Source organism: Cenococcum geophilum (genome assembly GCF_001692895.1).
Source record: "Cenococcum geophilum 1.58 unplaced genomic scaffold K441scaffold_33, whole genome shotgun sequence".
Taxonomy (NCBI): Eukaryota; Fungi; Ascomycota; class Dothideomycetes; order Gloniales; family Gloniaceae; genus Cenococcum; species Cenococcum geophilum.
The window spans coordinates 1,779,596-1,797,876 of NW_027137591.1; the positions used below are offsets into that span (position 1 = coordinate 1,779,596).

The window sequence follows — 18,281 nt, forward strand, 5'->3', positions numbered from 1 at the left end:
TAATTAAAATTCTCTACTAGGACAGATCCCTAGCTATATTAATACTACCTTATAAATATTCTACTCCCTATTTTACTACTAATTAGGTAAACGCTACTCCTACTAGGGTAAGTACCCTAGCTTTTTTCTATTATATAATTATCTACCTACTATTATTTACCCTACTTATCTGCTTCTCCTTATATATATTTCCCTATAATATAGCTATAATCTAGTATAACTAGGCTTACCTTTTCTTAGTGGCTTTTAGGTATACCTAATAGGTTTTATATACCGTCTTCTACTATACTCTATATTTTTTACTATAATTTATATATCTAGCTCCCTTATCCTTAGGGCAGTCCTTAATATTATAGGTATTAGTATACTCTCTATACCTTACCTACCTCTTATATATATTCTTGTTGGGAATAAAGGCAAGTGGTCACCATATAAGGTATATTGCCGTTATATATAGCAAGTTGCCGTCATATATCGCCGCGGCACTAGCGTAGCGAGAAGCCTTAAACTCCTCGCCCTCCCTTATTAAGAGAAAGAATATATAATAATAATCGTCATACTACCTACAACTTATAGATACGTGATATTACCTTATATTACTAACACTAATTAATAGTTAACTTTACTATTATACCACAGAACAGCTAGGTATTTTACTAAGAAGAAATAAGCTACTATACCAGTGCTACTCGTGCTAGAGAAAGCTGTTTTTTAAGGTTAAAATTAGTCCTAAACCTTAAATAGAACTCTTCTATAAATCTAAGGATCTAAAGGCTAGAACTAGTCCTAAGCCTTTCTAAGATTATAGATTCTTATATCCATTATATAGAATAATATACTTTATAAGTCTTTACAATTTAAGGCTAGAACTAGTCCTAAGCCCTATAATTATAAATATATATTATAAACGCGTACTAAACGATAATCCCTACACTAATAACACTTCCCTCCCTCTAAAAACATAGCTACGCCTACTTTAAACAACTAGGAAGACTCCTTACTACTAGGGGTAGCTTCGTACGCGAAACTTATTAATAAAAATTAGGATAAATTTACCTTTAATATAATAACTTATACCGCAAAATAAGTTAATAGCTTTCTCCTACACTATATTATATTTTACTACAGTCGAAACTCTTTAGTACGATATTTGCTTACAACGATATACTCTATATTACGATCTGCACCCCTTGATTAAAATTTTTTTGGTGTAATATTACGATATACTGACTATTGATAATATCGTTAAGTTTTCTCTACTAAAATCGGTATAGCCAGTATTTTATAGAGCTAATTTAGTGATTCCTTACCGCTAGTTCAGCCATTAATACTTATCATACAACGATCAAATTCCATCAAAATAACCTTTAAATCTTACTCTCTACACTTAATTCTGTCTCTTTGATATGGCAAGAAGCCAAAATCCTGAAAGGCGTCGTCGCCACGGTATTTCTGACTACAAGCGCCAGAAGATTCGTAGCTACCAACGCGAGCACCCTCACCTTATGCAAAAACACCTTGTGATATGGGCCACCGACACCTTCCGCCATAAGTTTAATTAATCTATAATATCTGAAATACTCAGCGACAAGTTTAGCCACCTAGATTTGATTAAAATTTGTTGTGGGTAAGGTGTACGCGAGCGCAGAAGAGACGCTGAGCAGCCTCTCTTAGAGGAAGCTCTCTTTGAGTGGCACCAACGCCTATAGAACTCTCGCATTCCTATTACGGGTGACCTTATTCGTACTGCTGCGACTTAATTATAGAATCGTATACCTATATTGGCAGAGTTACTAGAGCCCAAGTGGTTGATTGGCTGGTTAGAAGGCTTTAAATCTCGCAACGGAATTCGCAAGAGAAAGCAACACGGTGAGGCTGCGTTGGTCAATATGGAAGGCGCTAAAGATCGCATGATAGAGCTTCGTGCAATCGTTGCGCCTTATCCTTTAAAGGACGTTTATAATATGGACGAGACTAGGCTATTTTGGAAGGCTACACTAGATACTACATTGGCTACTAAGTTATAATTAGGGACTAAGAAGCAGAAGGCAAGAATCTCTCTCGCTAATTACTCCAATGCGGATGGCTCTGATAAGATCCCTCTCTGGATTATTGGTGTATCAAACCGGCCACGTTGCTTTGCTTAAGCTTGAATCAATATCAGCTCATTAAATGCACATTGGAGGTACAATAAGAAGGCCTGGATAACAACAGTGATTATGCTTGAGTGGCTTACTTGGTTTAACAAAAGGATGCAGAATAGGAAGGTTCTTCTATTGATCGACGGCTTTAGCGCCTACTAAGTAGCTGTTCGAACAGCTCTTGAGAATAGATCTTTAAAGAATATAAGAGTCGAGTTCCTTCCTTCTAATTGCACCTCCGTTTACCAGCCACTTGATTAGGGTATAATTGCAAACTTTAAAGCTCTCTACCGACGATATTGGCTGCAGTTTATGGTAGAACACTCGCTAGAGAATCGAGATCCAATTAAGCAGATGTACGTCCTTTGGGTAATTCGATGGACAATTGCTGCTTAGAAGGAGGTAACACCACAGACAATCAAGAGCTGCTTCATTAAATCTACCTTATTTGGTATAAGGGAGGGCCCACTAAATCGCCCTTACGATTACATAGATCCTCCCGTTCTAGATGAGATTTAGCAGATAGCAGAACAGTTACATACGGTAGGAAGATTTTATGACGTTACGAATATTCGCAATTTTATTGAGCTTCCAGGTGAGGAAGTAGAGGATTCAGCTGAGGATCTTATTGAGCACGTAGCAGAGCTCTATGCGGGGCCTGATCGCGATGCAGAAACGGATGAGGACGACTTTGTACAACCTCAAATCAAGGTCGACGAGGCCTTATAAGCCTTACAAAAGCTTCGTCTCTATGAGGAACAACAGGAAGATGGTGATACAGACTTGGTTACGGCTCTTACAAGGCACGATCGCCGAATTCGAGGACGACGAATTCGCAACACCAAGCAAAATTCGATTACGGCTTATTTTGGTGTAGCTAATTGCTCGATTTTACCGTCGTCTATGTAGATATATGATATCATTATATAATTTTGACCTTTGGTGCATTTAACGTATAAATATTAAATATAACGATACCTTTGTTATAACGATACGCCTGACCGTACGACCCGCATCGTTATAAAGAGTTTCGACTGTACCCCCCGGGTGATACCGACATTACTAAACCCTCCTACTACCTCCCCCCCTTAAATCTTCTAATATGCCTAAAAAGCATAGTATATAAGGTAGATTTAAAGATATAAAGATATACTAGTTAGGCGAAGGTAGAACGCGTAGGACTAGTTAAAAGGAAATACTTAGGTATTTCTCTATATAGAGCTTTTTCCTATATAGAGCTTTTTCCTATATAGAAAGGTAGACGCCTATATAGACCTAAAAAGAGATTAAATCAGGCAATAAATAGAATTAATAATATTATTATTATAAATAAAATCCTTTTATATATAAGTAGCTATATTAAAAAATTTGTTTAAATATCTTTAATAGGGGTAAAGTTATAAAAGGCTAAAGTTGGTAGATTTTAGTATGTTTTTATAAGGTATATTGCCTAGGTATATAGTAGGGAGTAGGTAAGCCGAGTATCCCTTGCACCGATAATAACGTCCTATAAAATGTGGCCCGTGCGCACCAATCATATATGGGCGGTAAGTCGTTCTGCCGCATCACCAGGACTGCGAAAANACGCGAGATNCCCGCACCCACCCCAAATTTGTATGCGCACGCATGAATGCACCCATTACCACTATATCTCGCCTATATACTCCTTAAAATAACGACTAAATTAATTACTATAAGCCGNATAANTGCATTNATGCGTGNGCATACAAATTTAGGTAGGGAGAGGTGGGTGCAGGCATCTTGCTAACTTTTTTGTCCACAGCGTGCGCAAGAAAGTTTTGATGTTCTTGACTGCGTGCACGGGCCACATTTTATAGGACGCCATCGGTGCAAGGGATAAGTTACAAGAGAGTCGATAGAAGAGGACGATATAGTAAAGAGTAGGTTTAGCAATACCCTAGTACAGAGACAAACTGATGAGGAGGAAAGGGCTGTAGGCCCGAGTAAGGGATAAAAGATCCCTTACAGTTTTGGGGTGGCTCGGCCGGGTGGGTGGCTCGACTGGGTGGCTAAGACGTTAAGCCCAAAGCGCTGAGTTGGTGCCAAAACACGCTAGAGCCCCATTTCACGTGACTACCTTGGGAGTGGCGGGCTTGCACAACCTCATCTTTCTCCTTCCCCGTCCTGCAACCCTGACGCATCGCGTCATTCCTTTTAATGGCTTGATCTCCGGCCGAAGTGTTAACGGACTTCGACGCGACATGATCCCTCATCATATTCATGGTCGGCTCTTGTCAAGTTGGGTACACGATCAACATTCTATTATGATCCAAGGCAATGAGCCTGTACTACATACGAGTTCCCAGATCCAAGGAGTCCATAATACATGAATAAATAGCACAACATGCCAACCAAAATACCAGAAATATTATAATTTCTCTGCAGGTGTAAGAGAAGTAAAATAGCAGTAGGGTATCCGAAATGCTCCTGTCTGAGCCTTCTTTTGCTTTTTCTTGCAATTTTAGCCTCTCCTCAGTTATCCTTTCGGACACTCTTTTTCCAATTCGCTTCTTAACTTTTCAATTATTTTTGCCGCCTCTTCTGTAGAAATTGTAGCCGGTCGGGGATTGCCAGGATCTGGGAACTTGGTTGCTCTTTGGACCCTCTGCTCGAGCTCCTCAAGGGACCACCGTCGGTTTCTTTTGGGCCTACGGCCTGGAATCAGAAGGTGCGTCAAGTAGTGATCCTTGCAGTTATCATTTCGCCCGAAGTCTCTGACGCATATGACACAATGAAAGTTCTGTATACCAGAATGTGTGTCCTTATGGCGTTTCAAATGCTCTGGTCGTTGGAAATTTCTATCGCAATTGCCGACGTTGCAGACCAACTTCTTTGAGCCTAGTCTGTTGGTTGGATAATAATTTCCGTTGATATCCATCTCAAAGTTGGAGTCGATCTTCACCCGCAGAGGCCCCTCTTTAAGGCGCAGGTATCCTACCTTGTGCTTGTCTGTTTTGGATTTCTTCTTGGGAACCCTTGAGCCTCGGCGCTCTTTCTTGACTCCTTTCCCCCCAGTGGGCGATACATCTATTGACCTTGAAAACTTCTCTTCATATGCATCCTCTTCTGGTTCCTCCTTCATCTGATGAAAAGGCTCAGTCTTGGTATCCACGTAGACTTCACAACGTGGGCTCGGGATCGGAGAACTGCAGCCATCATACGAACTTGGACCGTTTTCAAAGGCATCAGGTTGTATCGGGATATACGACCCCTCTTCTACCTCGATTATAGAGTCAGACGGTATAATGGTGGCAGATGGCGCTTCCATGCACGGGAGAATCGGTTCCGAGGGCAGTCCCCCCCACTCCCATTGCATACTACTTGAGAAGGACGGTGGATGAGTGTCATAACTTGCGTATGGGAGGTCTTGTTCTGGATACGTCATATAAGATGAACTAGTGCCCCAGGAGTTTAACATTGAGACCTCTTCAATTGGGGCCTGGATTGGACTCTGGCCTGGTTGAGAACCGACCAATGAGTGTAGGACGGAAACAAAGTCACTGGCAGCTGGTAAGATATCATTTTGTTGCGTTCGAATTGACCTCATTGGACTGTAGGGCTCTGGAGGTTGGACGTAAGCCAATCCTGGCTCATGACCGAAGGTTGAATGGTCTTCAATGCTTCGTGGTCGAGGCTTTATTGGCAACGAAGCCTCTGGCTGGCATTCACCAAAGCTGGCATCGACACTGCTATTTGGAGAGGCTCCTTCAAAGGAGGAATGGTAATGAACGAATGTGAAATCATCGGCTAAGGAGTCCCTCTGCGAAGACGGAGTTGGTGGCATTTGAGGGGAGTAGAAAGACGACGAGAAACTTTTCGCATAGGAGCTCGTTGACTGGCATGACGCTATGGAGTCCCTGCGGCCTTCATAGGCTGACGATGAAGGTGTAAGGAAGCCTGAGGGCGAGTACCCTGTTTGGGAATGATGGAATATGTCTTTCGAATCCAACTGGGCGAAATCCATCGCGGCACTTTTCGAAGTATCGGACCGTTTGGCTGATGGATGTTCTGTAAGACAATATCAGCCTTAATCGTATTCAGAACCTTCATTTAAAGACTATGTTTATAAGGCACAGAAGGAGAATCGATATAGTGCCAATGGCTGATTACAATCTTTGGGGCATGCCAGGGTAATGGCAGTATCATTTTCTTAGACAACAGTCAAGTACTCACCGATACTGTTGCAACGAAAAAGGATGTCACGGAGGGATGATCAACAACACTGGTAAAATCGTCTCGGTATGAAAAGCGAGGAAAAGGGGGTTCAGGAAGCGTTTTTGAATTCACTTGGAGCCAACCAGCCCTGATAATTTCTGAGACTTAGAGTGGCAAAGCAAGTATCGAAAATCTTGTACTAACCGCTGTGGAACATTTTACAACTAACGGCGCGGTCGCGAGATAAAGTTGAGGCAGGGTGTTGGAATGGTGGTGGGACTCGCGCACGAAGTCAGGAAATCTTCTACTCAAGACGGCCACGACAATAGGGCTCTGAGGACAGTTTTACCGGACTCTCCGAGATGAGGACTGACGAAAGCTAGGATTCTAGGAAAGACTAGACGAATAATCTACCAAGCGAAGATCTAGATTGTGCAGGAACAGTAAGGGACAGCCTGATCTCGTTCAGGATTCAGGAACAGAATGCTTCGGTAGATGGGCCGTTTGGAAGGTAAAACGGCCATTAGAGAAGGTACACAAGGACCTTGCAGAACCTCAAAAACTTAGAAATTCTGATGAGAGCTCAGTCTCTTAAGCTTTGAGTCACAAGCACCCGACCTTGCAGATCGCCAGACTGGACCCGTAGGAACGGAAGGGAATTGGGGGTCTGCCTTGGTATTCCAACAGGTGTGTCTGCCCGCTGTAACGTCAGCCTCCACTCGTGAACGCCTCTCTCGAGAATGATACCCCAGGAACCTACCATAGAGTTAACGCCATGCCGGCAGCCACCGCGATCCAGCAACGTTTACGCGCTTTCAACAGCTCCGATTAGTGGTAAGATAGTAAGCATGAGGACGTCTCTTGCTCATTGCACTTCTAATAGAGTCAAGCATGAGATACTCCCTTGAGAACTATGGTTCAACAAGCCGCAACCGGATCTGCATATGCAACTTCAGTATTACTTGCAGGCCTGCACTCGCCAGGATCTTGAATGATCCACTCAAAATGTCGAACCGTCTTTAGCACTGTTATTGTTTCCCTTAGAAATGATGATGGAGTTATCTCCGGTATATCTCTCTCGTCTGTGCTTGCCTTGTTTCCAACGGCGATGCTGAAGACCCTGGAATGCAGCTTGGACTTGAAATTTGGACTCAGTCTGTGGTCGCACAATGCATCCGGCCTCGAATGAAAGGCCAGTCAGGCCTATAACAGTTGCCGGGCATGTTGTACTCGTTCAGTCTGCGGCTAGTTTAAGTCTAGCTTATCACATAACCAATGTTTAAGCTGTTGCTGTGAGGTCAAGCTGCCATCAGGTCAGTAACTTTTTCTCGGATTGCCTAAACAGGACCACTAGACTCAAATCCACCTGAATGGAGGGATAGTCGTAAACAGCATTGTACGATTGGGTACCAGCTAAACGGAAGACAGATGATCAATAGCACTTATGTTGAATTGAAATCTGCAGCAAATAGTAAAGATTTAACTACATATTTGCGTATCCCAAGATGTCGGCTCCGACCTCCATTTGGACCTTTTTGACCACTTGAATTTTACCTAAGTGTTATTTTGTTTCCTTCTGTTGTCCGTGAGCTCCTCATTCCGGAGATGTCGCACAACATACTTAGATGCATGAAGCTACTGGCTCCGATCGTACAAAACTCGTTCGCAAAACTTAGCAGCAAAAATTTCCGTGGACAGCTTTAACCATCCAGATAAGAGCCGGTGCTTAGATTGACTAGACTGTTTCAAGTGTTGATGTCTTCTACAGGGAATGGGGTGGCGTAACAAGCATTCATGGAATGCATGTCATTGTATGGACGATCAATCGGGCTCGGCCGGGATTGCGATATCGGCGCCTCAACTTACCTGTGGGGGAGGCTGGAACTGTGGCCAATTCACTCCGAACGCAATCCGCCAGCCACGTTCACAATACTCCTTTTGACTACTTGAGAGGCTTTGAAGGAGGCTGAGTCGATCCTAAAGGGCAGCACGCTACCCAGATGTTTTTTTTTTTGAATCCGCTGTGGAGTCAACACCAACTATTTGAGCGTAGCTATGACATGTGGTCATAGTACACCACGAGCGTCTGCAGAGGTGGTGGGAAACCTGACTAGGTTGATTTCAACGGGCAGGCATATTCGCCTCGCGTCGAAACGGCCGTTGCTCAGCGATCATGTGGTTTTAATCACATCCCACAGATCGCGGGACTGTGGGTACCTGTTGAGGGAAGATCAGAGGTAAAAAAAAGTGACCTGTTAGTTTCAGCAAGCGCATGCGATCCGACAAGGAGCCTGAGATTGGATGGGCCGCGAATCTTCTGCCTCTAAATACGCGCCAGACGCGGCCGAGTCGGCGGACCTAGGTGGTTGGACGCTCTTATATTGGACCCTGTGCGACCACTTACGCGGTGGGCAGGGTTGGGCCATGTCATTTGCGTCCGCAGGTCCATTTGCTAGGATGTTCCTGTGAAAGAGATATGCTCTGAAAGGCTGCAGGCTGCAATCTCATGGCATGCGTTGAGCAAGTGCCTCCTGGTCCCAGCTTTCCCCAGCTTTCCCCCCAAGTACGCAATCGAGCAGCTCCGACGTATGAGCAGGTAAAGCCGGATCGCGGGATGGTATGACCTGACGCTAGGCGAGATGTTTTACTTTAGCTAGACTAGCTGAGCAAAGACAAGTAGGCACACTTCTCTCCTGTTTGTGGTACCCAACGAAGGCAGAAAAGAGCGTGGCTTGCACGAACTACGATCGCCACTGCGGTTTGCTGCTATTATCTGGTGGTGGCGGTTTGCTATATTTTGCTGGTAGTGCTTTGCTGGTCTCAGAGTCTGCGGGATGGCCTAAAGGTGGTGTCGAGGGATGCTTGTGGACTAAGACGGCTTTGGTGTGTTGTCTTTCGGAGTTGATCGCTGAGTTTCATCATGTCTTCCTTTCGTTCTCTTGCGTCGAGGGCGTCTAGATGGTTTAAAGGTATGGTTGGAGTAGACTTGACGTCCAAATTAGATATGTGCATTGGGGAGTCGGCGAGCTCACCGTCGGGCAGATCACCGTCACCGCAGAGGCTGGGGCAGCTCGTTTTCGCGCTGTTCTCCTTTGTTCCTTAAGGAAGTAGCCCATCCCCATTTCTCAACACCACTTCCCCTTCTAGACCCTCTAGACAGATTTTTCTAATCTTTTCTTTATAATTGCTCTTATGTCTTCAGACTGCCAGATTCATACCTATGGGGTTGAGTTATGCTCGCGGTCATGACCCACTGCAGTCATCCGTGAAGCCCACGGGCAACTGCATGAGAGGCTTGGCTGACCTCGTGGATGTTTGCTGGAGAGTAACATACTTGAGCTTATTGGCTGGAACGAAAAACAACATACTGGTCAACAATAGAGCAGTTACGCCTTATCAAGAAAGCGACTCAACCTCGCTTAGATTAACAAAAGAAGCTGCTAGCTGGACAATCAAAGACATCCAAGCACTGGACCAGACGCGCGCCCTGGGCCAACCGCCTGTCCTGCTTACTCCGTACCATGCCACACACTCTCGTCTTCGCTTTAGGGTAAGACGCCATCCGTAGAAGGAGCGGGGGATGACCTCAGTGTCGAGTTCAGTATCAAGACCGCAGCGGCAACCAATCCGCAGCGGTAGAGCTGGGTACTTTCACGCGAGTGCAGCAATAGAACAAAACAAGTTGGAGTCGCAACTTCCTCAGCAAGGAATGAATTTCAATAATCCTGTACAGCACCTCCATCCCCTAAGCCGTTCCCCCAATCCCTCCCCCTGATCCACCATTCCCTTCCCAAGAAACCCCAATCCCCAAATTCCAGACCGCCCCCAACCAGCCCACAAACACCAGGATAAGTGAACGACAGCCCAAGCCCCCCTCCGCACAATTCAGCGGTTCTGGTACCAGAGCCGCGTTCTAGCCCCTCCGACTCCTTTTCCCTCGCTCCCGCTCACGTAAGGAAAAAGTGACCGGTCCAACCCTCTCCACCGTTTAACAAAAAAAACCGAAACACCCATTTCCACCCCAATCCCTCTTCATAGCCCTCGGTCTCACCCAGGGCCCCTTCATTCCCCTCACCCACCCTCAAAAAAATGAACACGAAGGAAGGTTTAAAAAAACAGATCCCTATTAGCAACAAACAAGCCCAACAACAGCAGAAAAAACAAACTGAAAAACCCGATTTCCCCCCCTTTTCCCAGAATCCTCTTCCCCCGAGCAGGGAGAGAATGGCCCAGGCCCGATTTGGATATCACAGATGTATCTCTCAGGGGCTCCAAGACGCGAGCATCCCCGGACGTAAGAAAAGCACCGAAGCCAAAAAAGAGCAAAAGAAGCAAAAGCAATAGCAATAGCAAAAACATAGCAAGGTAAGGCAGTCATCAAACCCAGCGTGTATTGAAAAGAGGACCCGATGGAAGAAACGCCGTGCAGGAGGAAAAGGACAGGGGGTATGTATAGAGAGAGATGGAGCGGGAGAGAAGGAAGACAGAGAGAGAACCGCCCAGAATATGTGCATCGCGTTTGCATCGCGTTCATCCTGATCCCGACTGGCGCAGGTTTTGGAGAGGAAAAAAAACCAGTATTGGAAGGAGCAGAGGCAGAGATAGACGGGGTCAGAAAGATAGAAGGGGAAAGGAGCCAGACAGCAGGTAGGACAGGATAGACACACGGAACACGTCGTACACTTCGCCAGCCCCTCAGCATCCCAGCGCCCGCAGATAGACAGCCGACCGGCCGCTCTACGCAACAAGCGCCTGATACTCAGCCCTGGGCTGGCCCGCCGCGCCCTCCAACCGAACCTGCGCCATACTCGCCGCAGCGGCCTCCTGAAGCTGCTCCTCAACGCCCCTCTCCCTCTCCCTCTCCTTCTCCCGCGCCGACGGACTCTGCAGCCCAGCCCCAAACCCCCCCGGACTCCCCCTAACGCCCCCGGCTCCCTCCATCGCCGTCAGCGGCTGCTGCAGCAGCGGCAGCGGCGGCGGCGACCCCGTACTCGCCGCCTCGCCGGCCTCCTCCGCCTCCGTCTCGCTGCTCCCGCCCACCGCACTACTCCCCGCAACCAACCCTAACCCCCCCGCGCCGGACGGCAGCGCGCGGATCTCCGCCTCGCGCACCTCCTTCCACGAGCACTTTGCATGCTTCTTCGTGCAGCCCATGCACGCCGTCAGATTCTTGAGGCAATCCATGTGCAGGCGCCGACAGCGGTCGCAAGGGGGTAGGATGCGCTCGCCCTTGGCGAGGCCCTCCATGCGGTGCACCATCTCGGTCTTGAAGGGCCCGCCGTCGTCCCTCTCGGCGGGGGCGGCGCCACGCGGCGTCGGTGTGGGAAGCAGCGAGGCTGGGGTGCCGGGGATGGGGACCGGGGATGCGGAGTGCAGGAGTAGGGCGGCGAGGTCGGTGTCGAGGTTGGAGGTGGAGGGGGGGAGAGAGGCGGTGGCGGCAGCGGCGGCGGTGGTGGATGTGGGGGTTGTGGCTGTGGTTGTGGTTGCGGCGGGGACGGAGGTGGCGGTGGGTTTCAGGGAGAGTTTGGAGGTCGTGGAGGAGGCGGGGTTTGTAGCTGTGGGGGTGAGGGTGGCGCCGGTAGAGGCGCGGCGCGCGTCACCGTTTGCGGGCTGTGAGGATGGGCGGCGGTCGCTGAGCGTGAAAAACTTGCTGAGCAGCTCGTGGCGCGTGGTTAGGGAGGCGCCGCTGCCGTTGCGGGGGCTGTCGCTGTTGGTGTGGTTGTTGCTGCTGCTACTGCCGTTGAGATCGGCTTGTGGACGCGAGTTTACGGCGACGAAGCCGCCGCTGGGTGATTGCGAGGGCTGGGTTAGGCTGGCGAGCGTGGAGCTTGCGGCTTGTGCGGCGCCGTTCATGAGGGCGACGTTGGAAGGGCTTGAGGCGCGTATTGCTGCGCCTGGGCTAGCGGTTGCGCGTCTGTCTAGGATGGCTTGCTTGCGGCCTTTCAGACGGTGGTTTAGCTGGCGGGTGCGGGCAGCAACTGCAAACAAAAAAGTAAATCGATTAGCATGATACGCAAATGTAGGAGTTGAGAGGATTTTATTTTAATTACCTTGATCAGCCAATTGGCAAATTTGACCTAGATTCCTCTCCAGGATCTCCAGCGTGCCCAATTCCTTCTCTTCATCCTCGATAATTGGCTGCGGCGGGATCATCTTCTGTGGGATGCCCGAGGAAATGAGCACGAAGTCCTCTTCCGATATCTGTACGCGACACTGCTTGGTGTAGAACTGGCACACGCGCACGCCCTCGCTCATTTGGCCCAAGGTAAACTGCTCGGGCTTGTTGCGGGCAAACTCGACGACGTCCAGCCAGGTGACGGTGGTGCCGTCCTTGCCATGCGACTTGAGGACTCTCGGAGGTCCGTCGAACAGCCTCTCGAACCGCTTGATGAGGATTGGACCGAGAGGCCTCGCACCAAGGTTGCAGGCCATGCTCTCATGGCGGTCGAGGACGCCCTGGTAGTCGCTGAGGAGGGTGAGGATGTTGGGGAGAGTGTCGTCGTTGGTGATGAGCGGGAGGTCGTCGTCGCAATGGCGGGCGAGGTAGTTAATCTGGAGGTGGTTGCTGGTCTTGGCCGCTTTGGGCAGCGGCGCGGGATGCATCGCATCGTTGGATGGACTCCGCTTGCGTTTCAGGTCGCTCGAGTTGGTGTTCATGGTTTGAGTTTCGCTCTGGGTGGCGGTATTGACGCTGGTCATGGTGGTGGGCGTCGGCACTTATTTATGGAGACTGGGGGAGAGGGTGTGGTGGAAATGCGGGCCCTGGGGTCTGGAGATCTAGAAGGGTGGAGACGGGCTGCGCGGAGCTGGCGGGAGAACCGCGCGTTGCCCAATGCCGTTGCGTAAAAGAGCAGGGCTCTCTGCGGACAGACAGCTGGTCGGGGAGACGAGGCAGGCGCTGAACTGGTGGTGCAGACGCGCTCGCTGGGCAGCAGAGAGCAAATGAAGAGGACAGAGAGTGGGCTGCGAGTCGACTGTGTGGGTGGATATCTGGAGAGAGGGAGGAGAGGGAGAGGAAACCCACCGGTGGCCCACCGAAGTGGAGGCGCCGGACGTCGGGGACCACACTGCACCTGCACGAGGTAGCGGAGCTGCCAGATCCGTCCAATCGTGTGCCGCACCCGGGCGCTCGACACGCCAGGGCGCCAGGACGCGCCAGGACACTTCCAGGACACTCGCCAGAATACTCTTGACAAGCCAAGTCGACTCAAGTCCATTTCGCCCACCGCCCATAGCCACCGACGACACCGCCCTGCACATCCTCTCACGCCTCTGCACCGCGTCGGTATAGAACGACTGGCCAGCGCTGCCTCCTCTGATCGTGCCGTCCGTCTGCTCGTGTGCCTCTGCGCGTGGTGGGGCGTCCCATACACCCCCGACTCTCGCCGCAGCTCGAAAGTTCCGCCGGAATCGAGTATTCTAGGCGACGCCAAAAACCAGCGGGATCTGCGCCCGCACCCACGCCAAACCCTGCCAGCCCACCCACGCCGTGACGAAAGAAACGGGAAGGTCCTCGCAAAACCACTCCCATCTGCCCGCGCAATTTTCTGTGCCGCGACTGCGAATAAAAACACCTTCCATCCATACCCCCCCCAACCTACGAAGCCATGTCTGACCGCGGTCAATTCCGGGGTGGACGAGGAGGAGGAGGCAGAGGCGACCGGGGAGGACGGGGCGGAGCCAGAGGTGGCGGTGGAGCAGCAGCGGGCCACAGCCAGCAGCACGACCGGCCCAGGAAGGAAAACATCCTCGACCTGAGCAAGTACATGGACAAGGAGATCACCGTCAAGTTCAACGGCGGCAGAGAAGGTAGCTTCCGCTCCACTGTTGACTGCCTTGCGCGAAAACGCTGATTTAGGCGCCAGTTGTCGGCACGCTGAAAGGATATGACCAGCTCATGAACCTGGTGCTGGATGATGTCAAGGAAGTCATGCGAGGTGAGCAGCGTTTGCGATGGCATTCGTGACGTGTTGGATTTGCGCAGCGCTGACTACTTGCAGACGACGAAGGCAATGAGTCTTCACGGCCTCTCGGGTTGATTGTCGCCCGTGGCACACTCCTCGTCCTCATCTCCCCCGTCGACGGCAGCGAGGAGATTGCAAATCCTTTTATGCAAGCAGAGGACGAGTGAATTAAAAAAAGCGAAGTCTGTTTGCTTGCTCGATAAATGAAGTAGATCTACAAAGGACCAGCCGAATGAGAAATGAGGTTTATGTGGCTGTGGAAAGGGCAGGCTGCCGAATGATTACCAGAGAGCACGACGCCACCCGCTGCATGTGAAGGGTCAGACAGGTGCCAATATGCGGGTGGAATATATCCGCGCCTGGCGTGCGCATTGAGCTTTGGATATGAAGTCATCGATTCAAGGACTGTACTGTCCTCATCGCGCAAAACGAATCCGGAGAATTCTAAAAGACGTTATATTTGGTTATCGTATGCTTGTCGTTCATCATGACTACAATATACATATGCGTACAGAAGGTATAGAGCACCACACAGAAGCCAACCCATTTAGAAACTCTATCCGAGCCAATTTATCGCCAGACGTAGCCGGTTCTTAGCTTAGTATGGCACATTAGCCTTCTTGATAGCCTGCCAATCAGTACCAGCCTCATTTCCAGTGCTGCCTACTTCCGGGTGAGCAGCTTGCGCATGCTGGTAGAAGCCCTCAATCGCGGGTTTGCCGTCATGACCGTCTCCGTATTTGCCGACATTCATAGGCAGGCCTGTCTGCGGCTCAACGACTCGCCCTTCATTCTCTCCACCCATAACACCAGGATGAGTTTCTCTAGAGGTAACGTTAGAATTGTGGTAATTTATTTTCTAGGGCGTAACTTACCCTATTCCGGACATGCCGGATCGGCCAATTTCGCCATCCGCGCCAAAATGTCGACTATTATCAGCCAAACCTTCTTGAGGCATGTGTCCAGCAGGCGGATCCTTGTGGAGTCTGTTGCGACCTTCCTTGTCATGTTCGTAGGCTGCCGCTCCAACACCTGCGGTTGCAGCTCCAGCAGCAGCATATTCTTCCTCGTGGTGATGAGCATCCTCTGGTTCGGCCGTCTCCTCCGGATGCTTGTTTTTCTTATCACGATGGAGGAAACCAAACAGATGGTGATGCTTCTTCTCCTTTTCTCCATGCTTCTTTGCTTTCTCAATCTCTTTCTGGTGATGCTTCTGTTCCCTCTCGATTTCCTTCCCGTGAGCCTTTTCCTTCTTCTCCATCTCCTTCTGGTGTACCTTCTGTTCGTGAGCGATCTGCTTCTCATGACTCTTCTGCTCCTTCAGCCTCTCCTTTTCTGCCTTCCCGGCTTCATATTTAGAGTATTCATGCTCGGCACCAGCACCATCGGCACCAACACCAGCGGTACCAGCAGCTCCAACAACAGCGGCATCACGGTCCTTATGGTGATGATGCTGGTTCTGAGGATCTTGAACCGAGTCATAACGTTGATGGCCTACAGTAGGTTCTTTATTTTCGTAACTCGCCGGATCGTGCGCCCCATCATGGCCATAATGCTTCTCGGCTTCATAACCACCAACGCCTGCTGCTCCAGCACCACCAGCTAGTGCAGCATCGCGACCATAGTGGTGTTGCGTTGGGTGAGCAGGATCATGAGCGCCCGCAGCTGTGGGGTCATAGCGCTGTTCGTTCATAACAGACGAAGGCTGAGCGCTGCGATGCGAATCATATTTCTGCGCGGCTTCATACGCACCAAGGCCTGCGCCTCCAGCTCCGTTAGCCAGAGCGGCGTCTCCGCCATAATGGTGCTCGGTTGGATAAGTTTGGTCATGGGCGACAGGGGCACATTGTGTTGTTAGATCAATCTGCTGACCACTCATTGATTGTGTTGCAGCAGGCTGGGCAGCCTTGTGAGCTTTGTAGTGCCTTTCACCCACATAAGCACCGGCACCTAACCCTCCAGCTAAGGCCGCATCACGGCCATAATGACGCTCCTTCTTTGGATCGACTTGCTGACCTGCCATAGGTTGTGTAGCGACAGGTTGAGCAGTTTCATGGTCACGGTGATATTCGCCGGCCTCATAAGCGCCCGCACCAAGGCCTCCAGCCAAGGTCGCACCAAGGCCTCCGGCCAAGGCCGCACCACTGCCATGGTGATGCTCCGACGGACGAGAATTACCTTGGACGCCTTCAGACAAGTGGTCAACGCGGGGGTCAAGCTTGGAAGCACTGTACGGGTTTGAATACTCTGGCTCATTCGTCAAAGGTGCACCGGCATTCCCAGACGGCTGGCTATGGTGGCGCTTTTCGGCTTCATAGGCCCCAAGCCCTGCGCCCTCGGCACCTCCTGCCAATGCGGCATCACGGCCGTAGTGATGCTGGTCTTCGGATTGGGCTTTCGAGTCGACTTTAGGGTCCAACCTGTTCAGAGTGTCGGACTTATGTGGCCCCGTCGTGGTGTGTCCCTTCATTTTCTCGGGCTCGGGTTCCACTCGCGGGTCAAAAATGTTAGCAATGTTACTCTTATGGGGTCCGACGGTCTTGGTTGCAGGGTCTTCGGGTGTAGGGCCAGCTTGATGGTGCCCCATTAGCTGTGGATCTGGCTGTATTCTGGGGTCAGCAATGTTGGCAAGGTTGCTCTTGTGAGGACCGATAGTATACGAAGCTGATCCAGTGTCAGGTTGACGTTGCTTGTTGGCTTCGTACAGACCTCCAGCAGTCGCGGCGCCAGCTCCCGCAAGAGCAGCGTCACGGCCGTAGTGGTGTTGAGAAGTCGGCTCCTGCAGCTCTTCTGTAGGAGTGAGCGCTGGATACGCACCTGGGATATGCGGGTCCAGCCTGTTAGTTGTGTCGGTTGCGTGAGGTCCCTGTGCGAAGTGAGGATTTCCAACAGGCTTCTCGTTCGGTCCGCATGGATCTCCAGTATATTCGTGGCCATGGCCACCATGTTCGTGCTCGTAGATAGGAGCCGCTGCTGTAGCTAAGCCTTCTCGGCCTTGATTGGATCCGAGTCCTGCGTTTCTCGCCTCGGTAGGTTGATGAGTCGTGTCACTGGATGCAGCACCACCTGCTAGTGGGAAAGCACGGTCGTGGTCCGTGGTCATACGCTCCTCGGTGGTGTTTGGCTCATGGTGGCGGTTCATCTCATGTCCAGCCAATACCCCGATTCCTGCGCCCAATGCCGCATCGCGTCCAAGATGCGATTGTCTGGTCTCTCTGGGAATGTTGGATAGAGGTTGGTTATTTGAGAGGCTTTGATTCGGCCTATCTATTAAGTTAGAAAACTCAAAACATAGATATATATGTGAAGCTTACCCAGGAGCACTCTGCTCTGGGAGTGTTGTCGAGCCGCCAGTTGCCGGAGCACCTGGCAAAGGCTTATTCGTATTTCCAGCGAGTGGGTCCCTCGACTTCTCCTGGGGTTGGTAACCTATTACGCCTGATTTGAGGCTTGTTGTGCTCGCATCTCCGTTCGACTGGCCTGGACGGGAGACATTCTCTCGTGTGTTTGGCGCAAGATGAGAACGGTCAGACACTCCACCAATCGCACCATCGGTTCCCATATACTCGCCTGGTTCAGTTTGCGCCTGAGTTGGATCGTGGGTTCTTTTGGAATTTTGAGGAGCGGTAGTAGTGGTTGTGGTAGTGGTAGTGGTTGGTTCAGCATGCGTCTGCGTGTGCTGATTGTCACTAGGGTTTCTGTAATCACTGTTAGAACGCCTATATGTATAGTGAATTCACAGGCTCGAACTTACACATTCTGCTTCTGTGATTCAAGGCCCTTCCGCTCTACTGGATGCGAATCCTGCTGCCGTGCACTAGCAAGATGGGTCCCTTCTCCCGAGAGTCTACCTGTGTGAGGCCCGGTAGGGCTGGTGGACTCTCCTTGACCATAGAGCAGTTCGTCATCGTGGCGATGGCCGGGAGAGCTGGCGCAAGTTAGGCATAGCATACACAAACAGGGGTCACCACTAACATGAGACTCCTTAATTTCTCCATGA

At 50.1% G+C, this 18,281-nt stretch overlaps 4 protein-coding genes across 4 annotated transcripts; 1 reads left to right on the forward strand and 3 right to left on the reverse strand.

Annotated features, from left to right (window-relative positions):
- Positions 1-4,685: 4,685 nt before the first annotated feature.
- Positions 4,686-6,185, reverse strand: K441DRAFT_706889 (uncharacterized protein; the record flags this gene model as incomplete). The annotated part of the gene is made up of 2 exons (XM_067653688.1): positions 4,765-6,185; positions 4,686-4,703 (listed from the first exon to the last, which is right to left on the reverse strand). The coding sequence occupies exons 1-2, from the start codon at positions 6,124-6,126 to the stop codon at positions 4,686-4,688; spliced, it is 1,380 nt and encodes a 459-aa protein (XP_067501796.1). The 5' UTR covers positions 6,127-6,185.
- A 4,869-nt stretch (positions 6,186-11,054) lies between these two features.
- On the reverse strand, positions 11,055-12,974 carry K441DRAFT_571263 (uncharacterized protein; the record flags this gene model as incomplete). Its single annotated transcript, XM_067643974.1, has 2 exons — positions 11,055-12,295; positions 12,368-12,974. 2 exons carry the CDS (start codon positions 12,972-12,974, stop codon positions 11,055-11,057), a joined length of 1,848 nt encoding a protein of 615 aa, XP_067501797.1.
- Positions 12,975-13,470: 496 nt separating this feature from the next.
- K441DRAFT_190060 (U6 snRNA-associated Sm-like protein LSm7) lies at positions 13,471-14,557 on the forward strand. Its single transcript, XM_067640432.1, has 3 exons — positions 13,471-14,126; positions 14,183-14,254; positions 14,318-14,557. The coding sequence occupies exons 1-3, from the start codon at positions 13,925-13,927 to the stop codon at positions 14,446-14,448; spliced, it is 405 nt and encodes a 134-aa protein (XP_067501798.1). The 5' UTR covers positions 13,471-13,924; the 3' UTR covers positions 14,449-14,557.
- A 322-nt stretch (positions 14,558-14,879) lies between these two features.
- On the reverse strand, positions 14,880-18,279 carry K441DRAFT_679189 (uncharacterized protein; the record flags this gene model as incomplete). The annotated part of the gene is made up of 5 exons (XM_067651235.1): positions 14,880-15,105; positions 15,157-17,544; positions 17,596-17,979; positions 18,036-18,209; positions 18,257-18,279. 5 exons carry the CDS (start codon positions 18,277-18,279, stop codon positions 14,880-14,882), a joined length of 3,195 nt encoding a protein of 1,064 aa, XP_067501799.1.
- Between the last annotated feature and the right edge of the window lie 2 nt (positions 18,280-18,281).

Coding starts and splice junctions, on each gene's coding strand:
- K441DRAFT_190060 (XM_067640432.1), top strand. CDS start 13,925: ATGTCTGACCGCGGTCAATTCCGGGGTGGACGAGGAGGAGGAGGCAGA. Junction 14,127..14,182: donor GTTCAACGGCGGCAGAGAAG/GTAGCTTCCGCT, acceptor TTTAGGCGCCAG/TTGTCGGCACGCTGAAAGGA. Junction 14,255..14,317: donor TGTCAAGGAAGTCATGCGAG/GTGAGCAGCGTT, acceptor GACTACTTGCAG/ACGACGAAGGCAATGAGTCT.